The sequence below is a fragment of the Erigeron canadensis genome, chromosome 4, assembly GCF_010389155.1.
Source record: "Erigeron canadensis isolate Cc75 chromosome 4, C_canadensis_v1, whole genome shotgun sequence".
Lineage (NCBI taxonomy): Eukaryota > Viridiplantae > Streptophyta > Magnoliopsida > Asterales > Asteraceae > Erigeron > Erigeron canadensis.
Genome location: NC_057764.1, coordinates 3,222,352 through 3,244,794, shown reverse-complemented (window position 1 = coordinate 3,244,794; position 22,443 = coordinate 3,222,352). Strand labels below are relative to the sequence as shown.

Genomic DNA, 22,443 nt, shown 5'->3' with positions numbered 1-22,443 from the left:
TCTTATTCACTTAAAGATAAAGAAAAAGATGGTTTTTGTCATTACTCACTAAAAGCATTAACACAATGAAAAAGCAATCATACCCGATAAGTAAACTTCTGATGTTTGAAATCAAATAAAACCTTTTAGACAATCGGCTAATGAACTTTTTTAGGTGTTTGAATGTTTATGAAACTATTAAGGTTATGTTTTCATCATGAAGTGCCAATGTGAGAGGTTGTCAAGGTTTTTTTTATGGTGGACTTGATTCATCAAAAAGACAACTCATACTCGCTGTCAGTTGTGGTGTCTTTTTAACCCGCATTGGTGTGGAGGAATGGACATTTTTTGAGAAATTAAGTAAGGTATCTACAATTGTAACACTCATGACTTGAACTTAACATCTCTTTAGGGTCATATATCCAAATTAAAGTGGAAATTTGGGAAACTCTTGATTCTTGACGACTTGTTAGAGACAAGCTGATAGTGGTTTGATTTGAGGATATGATAAACAACATTCAGAAATACTTAAGTCTTTAGTTCTGGAGCTAAGTCAACTTGGGCTGATCCAAGCTAAGTCAGCTTGAACATCTTAATTATGTTGTGTATTTAGAATATGCTCATTTTCAAGCTGCATCAACATTAAAGATAAGCACTTGGTCTGAAGTTGAAAATGAAAATCAAGTCTAGAAGGGCACGCTGGCAGGTGGAAGTCAGCTTGGTTCTTACAATCAGCATGCAAGAACGTTACAATCAGCATGCAAGAACGTAGACAACTTAGAGTTACACAGCTGCTCTAATGTTGTATTAATCAATTCTGGATAACTCACTTCATTAGATAAGGACCAAAAGGTACATATTCACTGTCGGTTCGTGATTGTAATCATTTTATGAGGTGTCCATTATGATATGGCTGTGCGATCTACTTTTGCAAATGTTTTTTTGTGTTTTTATATTTCCAAACAGGGCAGCAATACGAGGATATATAGCACCGTTAAAGCATAATATCACAACAGTGTATCTAACGGGTTCAACTAGCTTCCTTAACCTTAGTGAACTACTGCGTTGACCCACTTATAACTAGCAATCAGCACATAAGATATGTTTTCAACACAATTAGCCTTCTATGCAAAATTTTGTTCAACAGTAACAAAATTATAGATGGGTGAAGGAAACTGGGAGGTTGGGCCGTTATTCAAGTATAGTGAAGCAACAAGACAAAGTTGTTTTACATACCTCATGTTAATGTCCTCTTATTAAAAGACTCGACTGTCAAATTGGCAGTAAAAGCTGGAATAGAGTTCAGCTTTTGTATGAAAATCTCAACCTGGAAAATCAAAAAGCATTCTTTTTAGACATGGTGCTCATACCACACCACTAAATTCTAATTCAATAAGATATCTCCAAGCAAAATATAGCAAGTAATGTGACCAGGTGACAATAGCACGGGGTGCGGATAGCAACTGGCCATCAAGAGAAGGGGTTGACAGCCAGGTAACCAGCAAAAAACAGCAAAAAGATTATAGAAAAAATAATGAATAAATTCACATTGTGATCTAAACTTTATGTAAATGCGACTTAGGAGGATGTATGCAATAAAATTAAAGTCTAAATGACTTTCAATCCGTTTAACCCATGTTCTCTTAAATTTTAGAATTGACCTAATTTGAGATAAAGCGCAACCAAGGGGCTTATTCATGCATGACGGGAGGTCGGAATGGCACCTCTAACAAGTAGTTTGCTGGTCACATTAGCAATAGCAATAATTTCGATGCAATGAAGCATTTCCATTTCACAGAAAACGAGCATGTAGGTCAAATAACGTTATCAAAGGAGATTGATGCGTAGAACTGTAGAAGTATATATCTGTAGATAAGGAGTTCACTAGGATATAGTCCTACCCTCCTACCTTAGAAAACTTTTGTTAGGGAAAGAAAAATATGTTTAGCTCATAAGGTTAATACATTTCTTATTATATAAAGGATAGATTGATGGGAACCCCTTAGTCCCATGTACTTGGTACCTACACATAGCCCCTGCAAGCCTTTGTGCATCAGGTAATTTATCCGATGAAAAATTCCCATAGTGGAGTCGGTTGAGGGTTTGCACACCCCGAACCCGGGTGGATTGTTTTATTACCACACCCCTACATATTGCCCCCCCTTTAACAGAGGCAGATGGCCACTTGAGCTAACTTAAGTGGTTAACATGTCTTATTATAATACACGACAGAATATAAAGAATTGTACCTGTTTAGATATATCACACTGTTGTGTGTATTTATTTGCGTGAAATATTAAAATTTACAAATCTGCATTATAAGGCTTGTGGCTGAATACTTCAATACAAATTCTCCTATAATATGTTGACTATTTGAAACATGCTGCGTGTCTATAGACTATTTGACCTCAAATATGAATAGCATCTTACCAGAATTTTTGTGTTCCCTGATTCGTACTCAAACTGAAGTTTTTCATCGTCACTTTGAGCATATATTGACTGAAGGGTAAAATGTGTAACAGGAATCCCATCTGGTCGTTGGTGATCATCCATGACAATCTGCATCAGTAAGAAATAAGTTAACTAAAAACTACTTCAATCAGAAGTTAAATGCAAATCAAAACCGATCCAATATACCATTGACCAACTCTTTATCACGGTATCATGCTCTGTCTTGCATTTCTCAATATAATAAATTCAACATGCAATTATCCCAAAGTATCTTTTTAATGCATAACTCTGAATCATTTTACTCCAAGATTAAGTTATTAAATTATAGCCATATTTTTAGTAATCATAATTAACACATATCTTATTATACGAAAATTAAAAATAGATAATATATGTTTGCAGGTCAACCCAGCCTCTGCCCATCTTTACACCTCTTCTATGAAGCTTGGAGATTAAATTTAATCGTAAATGCTCTCAAACAGTTATATGTTTTTCACGTAACCATACGCTTCTAAGGTCAACATAACATTAGCAGAATAAAAACTACTCCAAACATGAACCTATGCAACTCCACAGGTACCTTGTAGCCAAACAATTCACAGCAAGCCCTTCGAAAATCTGAGATTCTATCTGCAAAAACTGCTCTATACCTAAATCATGCAGCATTGTTAACTAGGAAGTCCAAACACAAACAGCTCCAAGATCAACAAACAACGTCACTCACCTTTCCTCACGTTTTTCGAGGGTGGCAATTTGCTCTTTTAATTGAACTATTTTTCCAGAAATATATGAGTCTAGCTACCAATGTCCCTGCATCACCTATAAAGCACAACAGCAATCGACTGAATAACATCAACTAAAAAAATAACTGTAATCCACCGCCAATAAAAGGGCATTAACTACTGAGACTGAAATAACCTCAAGCCCAAAACAGAAACATCCAAAAAGGGACAAGTGATGAGGTGATGAAGTGGAAGAGCACAAAGCACAGGTGACACACAAAAAAGGGTATATAACTGTTGATAAACTTTCGGCTTAATTTTAGAAGTATGTAGTCAAAAATATGCTTACTCAAACTAAACAAATCAATGATTAAAGCACTTAATGTAATCATGGAACTATGTATTTCAACTTTTCAAATAATTGAAAATTTGGCTTACACTTCAATAAGGGTTAGATTTTGGTGCATAAGATACTATTGTTGTAGCTAGAAAATACCTGACTGCTTTTTTAACTCTTCAACAGCTTGTAATCTCTCTTTTGTCTTCTGCAATTCATTCTGCAAAGCCTCTATTGTCTGTTTTGCCTCACTGTCAACTGCCAAGCTGTTCACCATACGCGGTACTTTTGTATTTGCTGATGAAAAATCACCATGAGCCAGCTGCAAATGAGAGTATATATCGTCAACTGAAAGAGGGATAACTAAATGATAAAGATCATAAAATACACTTACATCCAAAAAATCAAGTACACTTTATTAGATTATTGCATTATTAATTAGTTCCATATACTAGGTCAATAAGATGTATCCTAATACACTAATGGGCCGCCTAAAATGGAATCAAGTAGAGTAAAGATGACCTTTTGTATCAGATGTATGTTTACAATTCTACTTGAGAATAAATTCAGTAGCAACTCACTTCATATGCACTCCTATATATCAATAATAGAAACAGAACTACTTTTAAAAAAAACCATAAAATAGAAGACATTCAATATTCGAGAATCAAACCTTTGACTCCAATATAGCTATCTCTGATCGGAGACGATCATCCTCCCTCTCTAATGACTTTATTCTTCTTGATTAATTATTAAGCCTCTCATTAAGCAACTTTATTTCATTATGCTGACGAGCATTAACGTCTTTTTGCTCGACTATAGAGCTCTCCAGTTTCTTTATATAATCTTCCTTCATTGAAATAGATGACTCAACTTCCTATCGTTGTAAACGAAGTAACAAATCTGCATTAGCACAACACACCAACTAGATAAAACTGAAGAGCATGACCTCTCTGATGCACAACCTGAACTGTTCCATCGGTCATTGCTGTCCCTGCTTCGACATTCTTCTGCTGCTTCAGTTGACCAACAACAGTTTTCAAATGATTTCTCTCCTCAGTGACTAAAGAAAGCTGCAAACATGCAAGTTTTTAAACAATACTAATGGCACATAAAACAGGAATGCATATAATGTGGCCAAAACATACCATCTAACAGAAATAAAAGTGGGCAACAAAAATCACAATCAGATACAAAGAACTAACAACCACTTGTCATACTGGCTTCTTATCAAGAAAATTACACATAAGACTGTTGTTAAACCAACATATAAACAAAATAATTGAAAACCATATAACAAAAGGTCAAGAAGACCCAAGAAAATTTAATTTATGTAAAACAAACTTTGCAAACTATATTAAGTTATTCATATGTAAATTTCTGGTTTCATTCCATTAATGGATGTATAGAAGGATACACTAACTTACCAGTAACTCAGACCGCTTGAACTCCAATTTCAAAGCCTCCACCTTCTCTTTGGTCAATGCAGACTCTGTTTCAGCATTCTGTCTAGCATTTTCAGCAGCATCAAGACCAACCTCTACTTCTTTCAAACGTGCAGCGACCTACTGACCTCTCCCATCTTCATCATGCCTTCGAGAACCTCCCGGTATTGAAAAAAACCAATATCTACCCTTGCATTAGAAATTTAGGTCCACTTCTTCAACTGGTTAACAGTAATGTCCACATCAATATCTAAACCCTTTACGTCCTTCTGACACTATAAAAGTTTATGTATGCCTAAGCCACATATAAAAGTTTACGTTATAGCAGGTAACGTTAAGGCCACTTCTTCAGCCGATTAGCAGTAACGTGTACAACTATATCCAAACATTTACAGTCTTACGACACTTGTATCTATCAATCCATGTAAGGAAATGTCGTCTAACTAAATCAAACGGCCATTAGAGTTGACATAACTTTATCTAAAAATCTAAATCCAGATAATCAAACGGCCATCAGAGTTGGGATCGGAGAGGGATTTCGGCTTCGTTTTTTAGATAAAGTTAAGTTCCTACAAACACCACACAGTTGGAATTTTTTCCCATCCGTACAATTTTTTCATCAATACTTGTAAGAGAGAAGATGAATTGCATGATATCACTTCCAACAAAAATGTCATTTTTGAATAAAATAAAAATTCAAATAAGTCTGAAATAAAAGAAAACCCAGATCACAAAATATATTACATGCATAAATAATAATATTTGGGCAGTGAGACCGGCGCTCATGTGGGGACTTTTATTGATTAGGCCTGGACGTCATTAAATTTCGTTGGCCTATATGTACTCGATTAGAACTTCCAGCGCTCATCAGGATCATTATCATCATTGATAACCATATCATCGTCATTAATTGGCCCCTTACTCCTTCTATCTCCAAAGATTTGCCAACGTTCATCATAATCCAGTCCTAAATCATAACCCCTGTCCCTAATCAATCCGAAGCGATATTCCATGTCAGGATGAACGTAATTAGAAATATCTTTATACGCTTTATCACTCCATCTTATTATTTCATCATCATTATATTCACTACTGATAACGACATTATCGTTACCCTCCTTCATGTCCCCGACATCTTCATCATCTTCATATATAAGGTTCACACAGCATTCCTCTACTTTCCTACTAACTTCATCAAATCTATTAACAATGCGAACAAAGATTTCATTTCCAGCATGTAATAGATTGTCACACCTCCAAACACTTATCCACCCCCCTATCTTTCTTTCCTTTACATTATTAGAAAGTGTTCCAGTAACATATAACCACTCCAATTCCTTGGTCTTGTTATATAATTCAATAAACAACCTACTATTGCCGTTGTCTGGTATTGAAGAAAATACTAGACACAAGGTGAAGCCACTTATAATTCTATGCCGATGATGATGAGAAGGAACTATAAATGATATTTGGGAACCCCTTTCTTTAAACATGAAGAAGCAGGAGGAAGGGATTTGTTCCTGTGTGACACATGTGCTGAATATCCCATACTCAAACACCACCTGCATCATCATCATCATCATGTCAAACAAAACATCATATATGTCCACAGATACTATCCCCCTATTATGTAGTTCGATTAATTTCATTCTTAGCACGTAATACATATTCAATAACACTAATTAATCTATTAAAAAACAGAGCACACCTTTTGTTTAAAATCGATACCTCCATATGCATTTGATGATCCTAACCCCATGTTTTGTATTATTTTCCTCTCAACTTTGTCTATAGTTTGCCACTTGAAACGACCCTCTATGCAACTTAAATTTTGGCATCCACTACTCCACACTGTATGTTCTCCATGTGAGACTTGTACTTTCACCAAGGACTTATTATATTTGATATCTAAGAATGTGAGGGTTTTGGGGGGTCGTAGAACTGATTTGATATGTGAACATTGACTAGCTCCCAACCATTGAAGCCTAGGTAGGCTTTGAATACATTTTGGCAAGTTAGTTACATTGTTTCTATCAATATTCAACAGCAGCAGTGAGACTAGATTACTCCAATCATTCGGGAAAGAGTTGTCAGACAGATGGCAGTTGGAGATATTCAACTCAACCAGAAGAGATGGTAATAAAGTTGAACCAGAGCATTCAAAACGTCCAACAGCTCCAAGGTTTGGGCAACCAGACATTTTAAGTGATACAAGGGATGTAGGTAAACATGGAATATTTCTTAGGCTTCTACAATTAGTTAGATCAAGCAACACAAGTCCTTCAAGATATGCAATCGATTTATCAACCACAGATAAACTTGTACATCCTTTCAGGATCAAACTCTTTAGACCAGGGAGTCCTCCAAAATCTGGAGTTTTGATTAGCTTAACCGAGTAGCTAAGATTAAGGATATATAAAGTATCAATAGACTGTGACATGAAAAACCACATGTATGTTAATAACCTTACCTAAAAACAAACTAGAGTTTAATAATCAACAATCAAAGTATTAAAAGGAGATGCCATAGGATATACCTTAAAGTCATCCCAAACACGTTCTAATTTGCTGTAACTCATGTCAAGAACAACCAACTTCTCCAAAGGAACGTCGCCTGGTATAGATTTAAGAGAAAAACCATGCCAGCTCAATAGTCGTAACTTTTTTGGCAACTTCTTATATTTCCCAGCAATTGTTACATGGTTTAGTTGAAGTAGCATCAAGTTCTTCATCTTTTCAAAAGATCTAATGTTGAAATTTGTTTCATTCCTCGGCATTGTTATGCCTATATATTTTTCAAAACCATGTTCCATTGGATTTCTCATCTTCATAGCTGATAGTAACTTATCATCCCCGATGTTTTCCATATCAAGACTGAATCCTTCTACGTATTTTGAACCCTGATTAGGGGGGAAAAATGGTAAATCACGGATATATGGTAAAATATGTTATGATATAGTTAAAAGAATATACAACACGTACTACATTCTCTTGCAACACGTTAATACAATCTTCATGTTCCCATAATCTACTTCGTTTTCCAGGATCCTTTGGTGATTCTTGGCGGACAACTTCTTTCCCCATATCCCTGATTAGTTGATGCATTTCTACTTTCCCAGATTCAATATATAGTAGACTTCTATCAATTAGATTCTTGATTCCAATAATAGGGTATAGCTTGCATTCACCTAATACACTGACAATGAAATCTTCATCCTTCCCCACAAAAAAACAAGCAATATGTAGGAACAAATCTTTATCATGCTGATCTTCTAGAGAATCATAGCTCAACTGTAGAACTCTTTGAATTACATCAAGAGGATATTTTTCTAACTTGGACATGGCGTCTTTCCATTGAGCATTATTTTTTCCACGTAGATTTGAACCCAACACTTTAAGAGCCAAAGGAAGACCCTTACAGTAATGAATTACTTGCCTTACTTGTTCTGATTGACTATAGTAAGGTTCAATGGGTTGATTTTGAGGAAAGGCATATAGACTAAAAAGCTCGACAGAGTCATTTGTAGATAGTGTTTTAATTGTTTTGACCTTAGGAGGAACCGTGAAAGCAGTTAATAACGACATATGCCTTGTTGTTATGATCACTTTACTTCCAGAATATAGCGTTTCTGGCCCTAGTAATGCGTCTAGCTGTGACGGTGTTGCAACATCATCAAGTACAAGAAGTACTTTTTTGTTGTGTATCGCTTTCATAATCTTGGTGGTTCCCTCATCCTCATTCCAAATAGTCTCTTCCTTTTGGCTCTTGCAAATTGTTGAAAGAAGCTGACTTTGCAAGCGAAGCAGTCCATTCTCGTTAATACTTTTGAGAAAGCAACAACCATCATACTCACGACAGTTCTTGTTATATACGCATTTAGCTATGGTCGTTTTTCCTATGCCTCCCATCCCATGAATGAGAAGGATTGTGGAACTAGGTGACGGGTCTTGTAACCATAATTCAATCTCGACAACATCTTCTTTCATTCCTACCAGTTTGTCTCTAATGTAAAGGGCATTGTAGTCCACTTTCTGTCTTATGTCGTTGACGATGTTGCTGATGAATTCGGCCTCATACCTAGATTATCCATTCAATGCAATCAGTATTTTTATAACTTAAATTAATTCTAACAACATATTACTCTACATAATTAAATAGAATAGAATATTATGTGGATATGAGATCTTATAAGTTTAACTTTAGTTTAATAACTTTACACTCTTAGATATAATTATATGTGTTGAAATTTTTTTTTATTTTAATTTGCTTCAAAATATATGGAGAATCAAGATATCTTTTTTTGTTTTGAAAAGTGAATTTCGTTGGAAACTTTGTGTCGTGATTTGACGATGGAAGGTTTAGCATACGTTGCCTTAACCGGGTCCCCGCTAGAGAGCTCCCTTGAAGTAGAAATGCCTATTTCAATACCTGATAGGGAGAAACCCCCTACTAATCCACCCGAAGGCATGACGATTAATATGGGTAAACCTTGCCCCATCAAATTTGAACCTGAATATATCCAGGCCCAAGTCCTCATAAAGGGACTTAATTCTTATGTTCCCCAAAGCTTGAAAACAAGACCCCATGCTAATGGGGATGGTATTTCAACCATTAAGCTAAAGCTTAAAGACACGTCAAGATAGTTTTTTAGTAGTCTAATAATAAGCTATTTCCTCAACATTTTGTTTGCTTTCCAATCATCTCAAAAGTTGGAAGAAAACCTTTGACAAAATAATTGAACCTCTCCTCCTTTTCTTTCCTTCCTAATTATAATTTTGCTACGTGAAAGGGAAGGGATTCCCTAAGTTATCCTAACATTTAGACCTTGGATGAAAATCAATGGCCAAGATTTAAAGATCATCTTTAAATCTTGGCCTTTGATTTTTAATCAAAGATCAAAATTTCCTCAACTTGTTCGGAAAATAACTTGAGGGAATCCTCTCTTTACATGAAAACACTTACTTTTTTTTAAAAGAATTTAATACACCCCAAGAACAATCACTAATATATTATCACATACATACATAAAAATGATACTGTATATATAAGACACTAGTGACTGAATTTTCTTACCATAAATATAACTTTTATTATACACGCATGTTCTATGCCCTTTCAAAAAAATGCATATAGTTTTGTTTCTTTATCCGCAATTTTAAACATATAAAACATGTCTACATTCATAAATATAAACGATAATCTACTATACACGTTTAAAAATATGTAAAATGTTCACATTTTTGAGTGACTAAAAACTTTATATTTATACTACTTGTAAGTACAGAGAAAATTCTACGCCATTATTAATATTTACCATAAAAAGAAAACTGGTTTGTACACTCTTAAAAGGATAATGATATGTGAGTGTAGCTAACTAAGCTAAAATGTCTATGTAATGTAACCATCTCTAAAGCCATCTATGCAATGCAACAAAAAACGTATATGTGTCTATGTGATGTATGTAACCGACTAATCTATAGGTTACCGGTCATCAAAAGGTTAAAACATGGTTTATTTCATATAAAATGACAAAAAAAACCCTACACGCTCTTTATACATATATACCCAAAAACACGAGAAGTGGCCCGCGGTGGTGAAGAAGAAAAAAGATATAGTAATCAGGATCTGATGATGTATATGATGTAGAGAAAAACATGATTTATTTCATATAAAATGACAAAAAAAACTCAACTACTTGATTAACCATGGCTAATCAAAAGGAAATAAAAACAGTTTAGCCATAGTTAATCAAGTAGTTGAGTTTTTTTTTGTCATTTTATATGAAATAAACCATGTTTTAACCTTTTGATGACCGGTAACCTATAGATTAGCTGGTTACATACATCACATAGACACAAATACATTTTTCGTTGCATTGCATATACGACTTTAAAGATGGTTACATTACATAGATATTTTGGCTTAGTTAGCTACACTCACAAATCATTGTCCCCTCTTAAACTTTATAAGTGTTTATATTGGTTTATCATAATATTAATCAGAGAGATCAAAAGGACACTTAAAAATACATATATAATAACGGCCGGGGATAACCAAATGTTAAAAAGAAAAAAAAAAGAATATACTAAAACCAAAAAATAAAAAAGAGAGAAAAAAAAAGGAATATGAAAACTAAATGAAAAAGTTATAAATAAATCAAATGTTACATGTGAAAAAAGTATAAAAACCTAATGTTTAAAAAACAAAAACGAATATATAATGCAACAAAAAAAGAGAAAAAATAAATAGAATAAAAAAACAAAATATAAAGCAGTTGAATAAAATGTATAGCATTTTAAAAAGTTATTAAAGAACAAAATGTAGAATGTAAAAAGAAGTATAAAAAAACAAATGTTAAAAAAGAGTAAAAAATTTATATAAGGTTAGGGGGTAAAAAAAACATAAAAATAAAACAGGAGAGGCTATAAGAAAAAAGGAAAAAAAAGGAGGGGGTAGGAAAAAAAAAAGCAAAAAAGGAGAGGGGAAAGTGCAAAAACAAAAAGAAAATGGAAGGCGTGACCTCTCACAGTCTCACCCCACATGCGAAAACACAAACCACTTCACCAAGCCCCACTTTATGTTTATTTGACAAATATTGTATTTAACTTAAAACTTTAGATAAGGACAAAAAATACTGTTAAGACGAATTCTCTTTAAATATGTTATAATTTGTAGACCAACAAATGGAACCTTTTGTATATATATTTGTAAACGGGGTTGGTGTACCCACTATCTATAAACACCACCCTTTTGTATATATTTTTTGTAAAAGGGGTTGTTGTACCCACTATCAATAAACACCATAGGCCATCACCAACAACAACCTCGACCACCATCGCCGTCACATACACGATACACAGCTCATAAACATGAAAACTATCTTGATTATTCAAGTTTTCGAATTTGGGTTCCTCATATATTTGTATATTGAAAACTTGAGATTTTGTGTATAATGTGGGATGAATATTATTTTAAGTTGTCTCGTAGTCAAGTTAAGTTGAGACAACCTCAATTATTATATTAAAATCAAAGGTTAAATTTCAAACTTGGTTTTTAAATCTTGACTAATGATTTAGTTAATGATGTATCAACTTACCAAATAAATTTATAACGATCTTAATCCGTATAATAAATGTGTGAGGGCCAACAGTCCATTTTTGTGGAGAGAGCTATTTATCATGTTCTGCTTGCAACTAAATATTAACACTAATTAATGAAAACATTTCCATATTTATTACTCCATCTTCTTCGGTAATACTACATCTAGTTTTCATGTATCAACTAAAACCAAACAAATAATTAAAAACTCGGGGCGTTTGAAAAAGAAAAAAAAGATCATTTAACAACAACAGTTCAACTACGGGGATTAGCGATTAGTCCTTTAGAAAAACATAAGTGCGTAAAAAACTAAAAATTAAAATTTTATTGTGGCGTCACTAAATCACTAACAAAAGTACTCTATTTAGAATCTAAACTAGATTTTAGACCCGTATCCATCGTGTCCACAAGACTTACGATATTATCAATATTAGATTTTCATACATTTAAGTCATAAAACCTTATAACTTTGAAATATACGGTTCCAAGTGTTATACTTTACAAGTTGTAATACAATAACCACATATTCGTTATTGTCATTATTAGCTGAGACATAGATGGAATTGTTTGTCGTAGTCATTCCACAAGACACATGCTATAATAATTTCTATATTATATAATTTTTGAAACCAATTGTACTCATAATGTGATACTATCATGAAGAATAATCAAGAATTAAAATATAAACATAATTGTGATTCTCTACTTGACATTCACGATTTGAGTGACATAACACGAATATATTGATTTTCAATCACCCGTCCTATAATAATTAGATAACAGTTAAGATTGTTTTCATATTTTTTGATAACAATTAGGACTCATGATTTGAGTGACAATTGTAACTTTAAATACTAATACGCAAAACTACTATATAATAAAGGAGAAAATTTGTACGTTTTTTATTGAGAGATAAAATGAATCTTGAAGGGAGTTCGTATTGATTTGGATTTAGTATTCAAATAACTCTCTATGGTAAGTCGTGCTTTGCTTTTGATTGTCTCATGTTTTGTGATTCCTATTGTGTTTAGGATAAGGATGTTATATATCGTAATCTGTTATTATGTTTGGGATAGATATCTAGAGTCCATATTGTGGTTATATTAAATATTTAATTAAATATTACTCCTTTCGTCCAATTTAAAGTGTCATATTTTGAACTTTTTAAGTTTAACTTTTCTAATTTTGAATGTAAATATTTTTATTTGTGTTAGATAATACTTGATGAAACTTATATAAATTGATTGTGCTTTTGAATGACAATTACTAAACACTTCAATAAAAAATATTACTATATTTACTCTTAAAATCTTAATATATTTACATTAAATTTTATTTACTTTGAATTAATTAATTTTATACTTATATGATAAAACATATTATTGGATATATAATCCTCATAGTTATTATTCTATTTGATATATATCACTTATTATTTTGGTGGAAAAATATTAGCTATTATTCTATCGGATATATATTAGCTATAATTATTTATTCATTATTATTAAAATTATTGGGTAAAAAGTGTAAATTTGTTATGGAAAATAAAAAAGTGTAAGTAAAGTAAAAATTGAAACAAAAGTCAACTTTAAAGAATCGAGAGTTGTGATTGGTCGATAAATTATTAGAGCAACTGTGTTTTAGTTTAATAAAAGATAAAACCCTTGTAAATCTATCTATATTACTTGGTTAGATAAAACTCAAAGAACATATAAAAGATACATGCCATTGAGTAAATATGTGTGACCAGTTGAATATATAAACATGCGGAAGGGTAGAGTTGGAATTAAAAATTAAAAAAAAAAAGATTGTATTTGTGTTTCACGGTAAGGGAAAAAACTCCCCAAATGTCTCACTTTCTAAATTCTTTTCTATGAAGATTCAATACAATCCAAAAATTAACACAAAATCGGCAAATGAAGCTAAAAATCCATGGTGCATGTGTGTTCTACTAATAATCCATTATCAATTGATAGTATAAACATTAGGTTTTACATCCCATATGATAAAGACTAACAAATGTAACTTTTTAACCCTTTTTGTTTTCTTTTCTTTTCTTTTTTATTCGTAGTTTATATGTGTTTCACTCATATTTGGTTCTTGTTTCTTTGGTTGGTAGTAACAGTCAGTAGGAGTGACAGGGTAAGGATGATGAAATCGTTTAGCAAATAAACCAATAAGAAGGAAATGCATCTTGATTTAATCGGTGATTTTGATGAAGGTACATCAATACTATCTACGGATTCGTTAATAGATTTTGGTGTTATATTTTTGTTAATTAGGTCACTTGTTAGTGTAAGTAATAACATATGTTCCTGAGTGTTTGTTGGGAGTGACACAGGCCTTTTTTGTGTTTTTTTTCCATAATAAATTGGGTCGCTTGCCCCGTAAAGTAAAGTTATAACATATGTGCCCGAGTGTTAGTTCCTATAAAGTGATGATAACATATGTTCCTTTAGTAAATGTTTGTTGGGAGTGAGTATTTTGCCCTCTTCCTTTTTTTTCCTGATTATTTGTATGTAAATGTAGTTGGTCACATGTGTTTGGTACAACTATGGCGTCAAAAAGGTTAACATGGTTAAACATGTGTGAGTAAATTTTGCTTGCAACGTTTGTTTTTTTGTGTTGTGTCTGGAAAATTAAACATGTGTGATAAGGTTAACTTGGTTTAAATGTGGTACAAATGTGTTATGCGTAGTGCACGAAGTAATTACCTTATCAAGCGACCTTTATTGCAGTGCAAACGTATGGTATAAGTTCTAACTTTATCATGTGTACTTCTCGAAAATGTAAACATATGCGATATGATAATGTAAACGTATGTGTTTTTGTCATGTTCACATGTGTGGTTCGGGTTTGTCACATGTGTTTTCATTTTTTATGTACGTGTAGATGCACGTTTCGTGCATAGATTGTTGTCCGTTGCAATACAATTCCAAGGGCTGATTATGATGAAGATAAGGCATCATCAAGGTCGTGATGACGTCAGCACGAGGCAACTAGTTCGTGCGAAGGAACTCGAAGCCCACGAACGTGATAGAAGCCCAACCCATGTAGCAGCCTATATATACAAGACTTAGGTTACAATTTAGGGTTAATGGTTTGAGTTGCAACATAAACTATTAATCTCGCAAGGGGTAAAGATCTATGCCCCGTGCCAGTCAGATGTATACTCAATTTGGTGTAATGTTCATATGATTAATGATATACACGAGTTTTGCATCTGTTCTTATCTCTTATTCATCATTTAATTCGTGTTTATATGTTCATGTTTATTTAGAATCCTCAAAGACAATTACAATCGGATTCCGCATATTTGTAGTTGTTTAGATCGTGATTTAAACGGTCTGACGTGTTTCAACATGGTATCAGAGCAGGGAAGACGTTTTTAGTCTTCAATTACGATCTGTATTAAGGAATTTCTGCCAAATTCGTGTTAAATTCGTGAAGATGAAGAAATTCGTGCAACTTCGTTAGTGGCTATTATTCGCATGTTACTTCGTTTGACTTCGTGCTTACATCAGCACGAAGTGGATTAAGTTCACAGTGACGTCACCACGAGTTCATGGACAAAATATCATGAATTCTGATTAAGTTCGTGTTTACATCATCACGAAGAGGACCTTCCCTCGTGCTGACATCACCACGAAGATAATCACATTTTTATAATCAAGTTCGTGCTTACGTCATGCCTTAGTATTCTTTACTTCACGCTGACGTCATGCTGAAGATGATATGTCGATCTGAAACAGGTTCGTGTTTGCATTATCACGAAGATATCTACTTCCTTGTTTGAATCTTATAACAAGAAACAGATTGAACAAAGAGGTTCCAAGTTGTGTGCATACATATCCCTTGAAGCACACAAGACAGGGTAGTAGAAAAAAATAATAATAATAATAATAATAATAATAATAATAATAATAATAATAATAATAATTTTTGCCCATGGTCTTAAAATGGCATGATTCATGAAGATTTGAAGTTTGGTAGCGTTCGAAAAATTTTCGGTCCGTTTTTGTGCGTTTTCGGCACGTTTTGGATGAAAATTTTCGGCAATTATCAAACTTTTCCCACAACATTTTTAATAAAAATTTACGTGAATACCAATGTTTCACGTAAATGTGTTTTCCCAGAAAATTTGGAGGGAAAACGGGTATACCCTGTTTGGCGAAGAGCTTTAAACATCGTGAACTCTAAGCATTTTGAAGAACCTCAAGAATGAGAGATACTGTAACCTATTATAGGCTGATTTTGAGAGTATTTGCCGAGAAAAGGGGGGAATAAAAATTTCAAGAATGTTCTTCGGTTTTCTCCGCAAAACTCTGATATACTTGAGACGAAGTGGTGATCAAAGTGTTATCTGTTAGAATTAACAATTGACGGTGTTTACACTTTCAAAACTCTCGAGTAATGAAGATCATAGTGTTTTCAGTTTTGATTAACACTATTCAATAAATGATCTTCTATATAGCAGCTGTTGTCGAAGTATTGGAGCAATGAAGATACGAGACATAGTTAAAACTTTGTTGAAGTATTGAAATGATGAAGCTGGTTATTTGTTATTTGAGTACTTGAAGATTGAACCTATCTATATTCCATGATGTAAGGATGATAATCAGGCATCTTAATAAGTAAATTGCGATATTAAGATCTTTATGTGATTAGCGGTTTATATAACTAAAGGGGAGATCTGATAATTAGTAGAGTTGTGGAGATACATAACGGAGTTAGATGCTGCTATTTGAGACAGGGTCTATGGTATTACATTTTGTGATTCAGGTTGTAGAGTTTCTTATCTTTGTGATAGCTGATTGATTTGATGTTGATTGTTGAAAATTCAACTTCTCTATTATATGCCGGTTAGGCAAGGCGAGATTAATTTCTCAGGTGACGATCCTAAGTGGAAGGTTGCGATGCTTAATTCGGAGGTGGTTAGCTGTTGAGGGAGAGAGCTACAATGAGATGTGTTGGGTTAGTTGGTTGTCATAGAGAGACAGAGACTTTGCAGTTTGAAGATCAGGATGCGATGTCAGAAGATCGAGTTTCAACAAGAAGACTCGACGTCATCAGTTGAGGGAGAGCCAGTGGATTCAGGTTTTTCGATAGCTAATGATTATCGGAGTTTATCAAGAATTTATTGCAACGGAAAAGGGGGAGTCTGTAGATGCACATTTCGTGCATAGATTATTGTTCGTTGCAATACAATTCCAAGGGCTGATTATGATGAAGAGAAGACATCATCAAGGTCGTGATGACGTCAGCATGAGGCAACTAGTTCGTGCGAAGGAACTTGAAGCCCACGAACGTGATAGAAGCTCAGCCCATGTAGCAGCCTATATATACAAGACTTAGGTTACAATTTAGGGTTAATGGTTTAAGTTGCAACAAAAATTATTCATCTCGCACGGGGTAGAGATCTATACCCCGTGCCAGTCAGATGTATACTCAATTTGGTGTAATGTTCATATGATTAATGATATACACGAGTCTTGCATCTGTTCTTATCTCTTATTCATCATTCAATTCGTGTTTATATGTTCATGTTTATTTAGAATCCTCAAAGACAATTACAATCGGATTCCGCACGTTTGTAGTTGTTTAGATTGTGATTTAAACGGTCCGACGTGTTTCAACATTACGCGATTCAGTTTTGTGAATCTGTATAGCTGTTTAGTTGGTTATAGCAAATTGTTGCTTTCATGCATGATGGCTTTCTAATGCTATTGATTTTTTAATTTTTTTTTACGTCTAATCTTGTCGATATAAATGTCTTTACTTTGTGACACAATATCACATTTTGAAAGAGGTTAGCTAACCATAGAAAAATCATGTATGGTTTTACTTACGATTGCTAGTGATATCTTTTTGCCTTGGCATGTAATCTTGTGGACGATTTGATGAAAATTAATTTGTTGAGTGTAATTTTATGCAACACTTTCTTAGACGAAATTCTATTCATCCACGATTTTACGTACAAGAAGACACATGTTCCGCTAAGTTGCCCACCTATGTTAATGTGTTACATATATGGTTTTTGGGCTAGCCACATGTCTTGTTTGTGTTGTTCAAATGTGTTAAAACTTTGTACCCGCAAGGTTCCGATTTGATCATGTGTGTTTATTATAAATGTGTTATAAACGTGTTTTCTGTTGGTTTAGCATAAGTCTATACGCGCACACTTTAAGATTTTTGTTTTGTTAAGTTGTCAAGATGTGTTAATATGTTTTATATGTGGTTTTGGAGATGGTCACATGTGTTTTAGTGTTGTACAATTGTGTTATCACTTTTTATATTATCTACGTGGTTCGGATTAGACCACGTGTACGTGTTAAACTACAAGTGTTTTTCCCAATTTTAGTACGATGGCATTACTATAGGATACTTTATGATTTTAGGTATGGAAAAATAGATATATTATTGATAATGAAAGGATAGGAACAATGAAGAAAATTAGGGAACACTACCAGGAAAACAGGTAATGAATTACAATTTGTAAGTTCTATTGAAAGCTTTGTAGGACTCACTATATAAAGATAAAGAGAGAATTTTAAAATGTAGAACAAGGTGTTTGTGGAGTATCGAAGAGCGTAGGAAACTCTAAATGTAAAAGAATTGTGACTGCAGCTTCCAAAATACTTGAAATGAAGTGGCAGACAACTAAAATGAAATCAATGACGGGATTTTTGTGATGACTGATGATGCGTATGGAAACCTACATGGGAGATAATGGTGCAAAGCAGGAATGTGGATTGGAGATCAAAAGTAAAATATAGAAGACAAGGCTGGCTAAGTTGCGAAAGAGTACGCATTAAAATTGATGATGACATAACACAATATCATTCAGGATATTATGTGCCGAATACATCCAAAAAATAAATAAATTATGTTAGTTTATTTTATGTTAGTTGTTAGCTGTGTTTGCAATTGTCGGTGCCTACTTTGAAGGTCACATTTTTTTTAAGACAATATGTTATTTGTGTATTTGTCTGGATGTTGTATTGATCTCATGAACTTGATTACAGTAATCAATTCTTTAATTAAGGTCAGGAAATTAGCTTCAAATTTCAAAAAGGATGTACATGTGTGATAATTTAACAGGAGTATATTTTGTTGTTACTTGATAAATTTTATCTTCAATAGACGGTGCATGTGCCTTTTATCGACTTGAAGTCGTGTAGAAAAGTGTATTCAAACTTTTTGCTTTGCATATATTGTTCCTATTATCTTTTTGATGAACTTAAAGTAATAGATTAGTTAATTAGTGTCCAGAAAGCATGTGAGTTTCAAAAAAGGCTGAACATGTGTTTTCGTTAGCAAGTTCCTGGATATGGGTTTATAAAAGGAGAATCCAAATTGAAACTATCCAATTAATAGTGAAGGAAAAGCTATTCATGGGGGAATTTTATTTATAGTTAATAAATAATTAAATTGCTTTGAGTAATTGACAATAGTACCTTTAACATATTAATTAAAAACTAGTTCTCGAAAGTTTTTTTTTTCCCATTTTAACTTTTGATATATATATATATATATATATATATATATAGATAGAATAGAGATCAAAAGAGAAGGTACCTTAAAGTGAAAAAAAATTAAAAAAATTCTGTTCTTGATTTTTTTTTTTTTTTACTTGTTTTCTTTTTTATTTTACTCATTTTTTATTTATTTTCCTTTTAACCTAGTCGTTCAAAAAAAAAGTTAAAAAATCTAAAAAGTAACTTATTTTCGGATGACGTAGCTCGTAAGCTACAGACGTAGCCCGTCAGTATATGGGTGTTATAGCGGAGCCATGATGGATAAGGCAAATGCCCGTATCTTACCCTTATTTTTATAACTAACTAACTCGGATTAACTAAGGTTTTCATTGAAAGTTTTATTTGATGTCGATAGTTTAATTCAAGGTATTGTAGTAATTTGATTAATTTTAATTTTCATACTTTCGTGTGTTTGATTACATATTGATTAATAGACTTGTGTTTGAATTATGTGTATGGTGTGTTTTGTGTGAACATATTTTAACAATTCTACTCTTTCTTTTCCTAAAGTTTGATCTAATATTTTCGTGTTTGTTTCTATGTTATAATTTCTGGAGAAATTGGTCACACATAATGGGTAATACCATATACACCCTAGCTATCATCGATATGTTAGTGGAGGATATCACTCTCGAAACAATAGATTTTTCTATTTGTTTGCGCATATTGAATGTGTGAAACACCATTCATTTTCAAATCCATTGTTAGCTTTAAACATTTGAGATTTATTGAGCAAGAGATTTGCATTATATATCTTTTATAACTATATTGTTGGTGTTTAAAAAGTTATTATTATTACTTGTACTATGTTGTGTTATTGTTGACATAAAAAATGGAACCAAACAACTATTAGGAAAGAAAAAATAGTCCTGGATTCATGGTAAGTTTACTGTAGAGAAAAATCAGAATAGTTTTATTTCTAGTCACAAACTGTTAAAAAAATTGATATTGACACATTTATTGGATCAATACGATCGATTTTGATTTTGTGCTTTTTAAAAAGAATAACCTGTGATGATAATATGATTATAGCCTTATAGCTAGGGATGTTTATAGTATTTAAAATCAATTAGTAGAAATATTTATGAGTCAAAACAGGTCTAATACTAGAATATTATAAGGTGAATGCATACCCATTTTCCCCGAGTACCAATCCAGCGACGGATCCAACTCTTTTAAGAGAAGACCTCCAGGCTTCCACCTTTTCGGACAATTCCTTCTTCTTTTGAAGATCTGTTTCCCGTGTTACCTCATCGTCATAAACCTTAAACGCTTCTTCGAAGCAACCCGTTTGATTTCGAACATCAGCAGGGTCCATGTTATAGAACACGGGGACCACTTGACGACGCGTACTAGTGGAAGACCTCTCTTCATCATATTGTTCCATAATCATCAAAACCTCATCAAGACACCACTTGGAGGTTGCATAGCCTTTTGAGAAAACAATGAGTAAAACTTGAGACTGCCGGATGGCTTTCTCCAGTTCTGGCTTCACCAATCTCCCTCTCTCCATGGCATCATCATCCCGAAATGTGCGGATTCCAGCTTGCTTCAAGGCTGTATAGAGATGGTCAGTGAAGGCCTTACGAGTGTCTTCACCTCGGAAACTTAGAAAAACATCATAACTATAACTACAGTTAGACATCAAATGTGATGATGATGATGATGGATTAGGAGATCTCAACAGCATATATAGCCATGTAGAATAAATTAAGTAAGTAAAGAAATCATGTTGAAATGGATGGCTAATTAGACAATAAATTAGAAAGAATTGATATTAATTGGGTTTATATAATGAGAAAAACCAACGTGTCCCCCCACTGGTTGCTTTAATTTAGAAAGAAAAGCAAAGGAGAAGAAATGTTGAAATGAAAAGTAGTTCGAACGAACAAGAGGAAATTAAACCACAATCCTTGCAGCTTCGCAGAAACTGCGGTCGACACGCTAAAGTACACATTCAGTTTTCACATGGAAAAAGTAGTATCTGATGTACGAGTGGAGGACAACGTAATTTTGTTAGATGCTTTATTGGTTGGACTATTATCTAAGCAAGATTGAGAAACTTGGGAATCGGAATCGGATTAGGGAGGGAGGGTCAGGATTTTTTAAAAATCGGAGCGGAATCTAATCGGTGAATAGTGAGTTTTTTATCCATAAAATAATAGTTTTTGAAGTTATACGTAAGAAAAAATTAAAAATATATACAAAACTTCAAACTTAAACATAACATAATTTTTCAACTTAAACATATTTGTCTACAAACTCTAACATAATTGATAAAAGCTTTAGAAATAAAAAAAAAATGACTTTGGTTGACCCGATCCGATACAGTCGTCTTGACCGATACAACCCAGTTTTGACCAAGTTGACCCGAGTCTGGAACCCTGATCGATTTTCAGAACAAGTATATCAAACTCGTATCTTTAGTCGGCCGATACACAATCCGACTCGGCTATATCGGCCATATCGGCTGAGTTTCACAACACTGTATCTAAGACAGAATCCCGACGGTTGCTTTTGTCTTTTTAGACTATGAGTATGTTTGGCAAAACTAGTTGTAAGCTGGTAGCTAGTGGCCGGTAGCTATAACTACAGGCTGGTAGTTGTAGGTGGTAGATGTAATTTAATGTTTGGTAAAATAGTTGTAGCTTTTAACAATATGTATAAACGAAAAATATTTAATATCATATATGTTTTATGAAGTTCTTGCTCAATTAGTTATATGAAAAAACATTCAATGTGTTTCTTGCTTACATATAAAAGGGATAGCTTAGATGATATTGTTCTCACAAACTATAAAATTCATGAGGGCTTTCTGACATATGTAAAAAGTGATTTGAGGTTTTGTGAGTGTAACGTTATGATATTAACAT

General features: G+C 33.3%; 1 protein-coding gene and 1 long non-coding RNA gene across 2 annotated transcripts; both read right to left on the bottom strand.

Annotated features, from left to right (window-relative positions):
• Window positions 1-1,081: 1,081 nt before the first annotated feature.
• Window positions 1,082-3,170, bottom strand: LOC122598159. The gene is made up of 4 exons (XR_006323546.1): window positions 3,155-3,170; window positions 3,011-3,069; window positions 2,410-2,538; window positions 1,082-1,306 (listed from the first exon to the last, which is right to left on the bottom strand). It is a non-coding gene; the product is annotated as an uncharacterized LOC122598159 (long non-coding RNA).
• A 2,387-nt stretch (window positions 3,171-5,557) lies between these two features.
• On the bottom strand, window positions 5,558-21,546 carry LOC122598158 (disease resistance protein RUN1-like). Its single transcript, XM_043770759.1, has 5 exons — window positions 20,704-21,546; window positions 7,916-9,011; window positions 7,471-7,833; window positions 6,643-7,365; window positions 5,558-6,496 (listed from the first exon to the last, which is right to left on the bottom strand). The coding sequence occupies exons 1-5, from the start codon at window positions 21,258-21,260 to the stop codon at window positions 5,783-5,785; spliced, it is 3,453 nt and encodes a 1,150-aa protein (XP_043626694.1). The 5' UTR covers window positions 21,261-21,546; the 3' UTR covers window positions 5,558-5,782.
• Window positions 21,547-22,443: the final 897 nt, after the last annotated feature.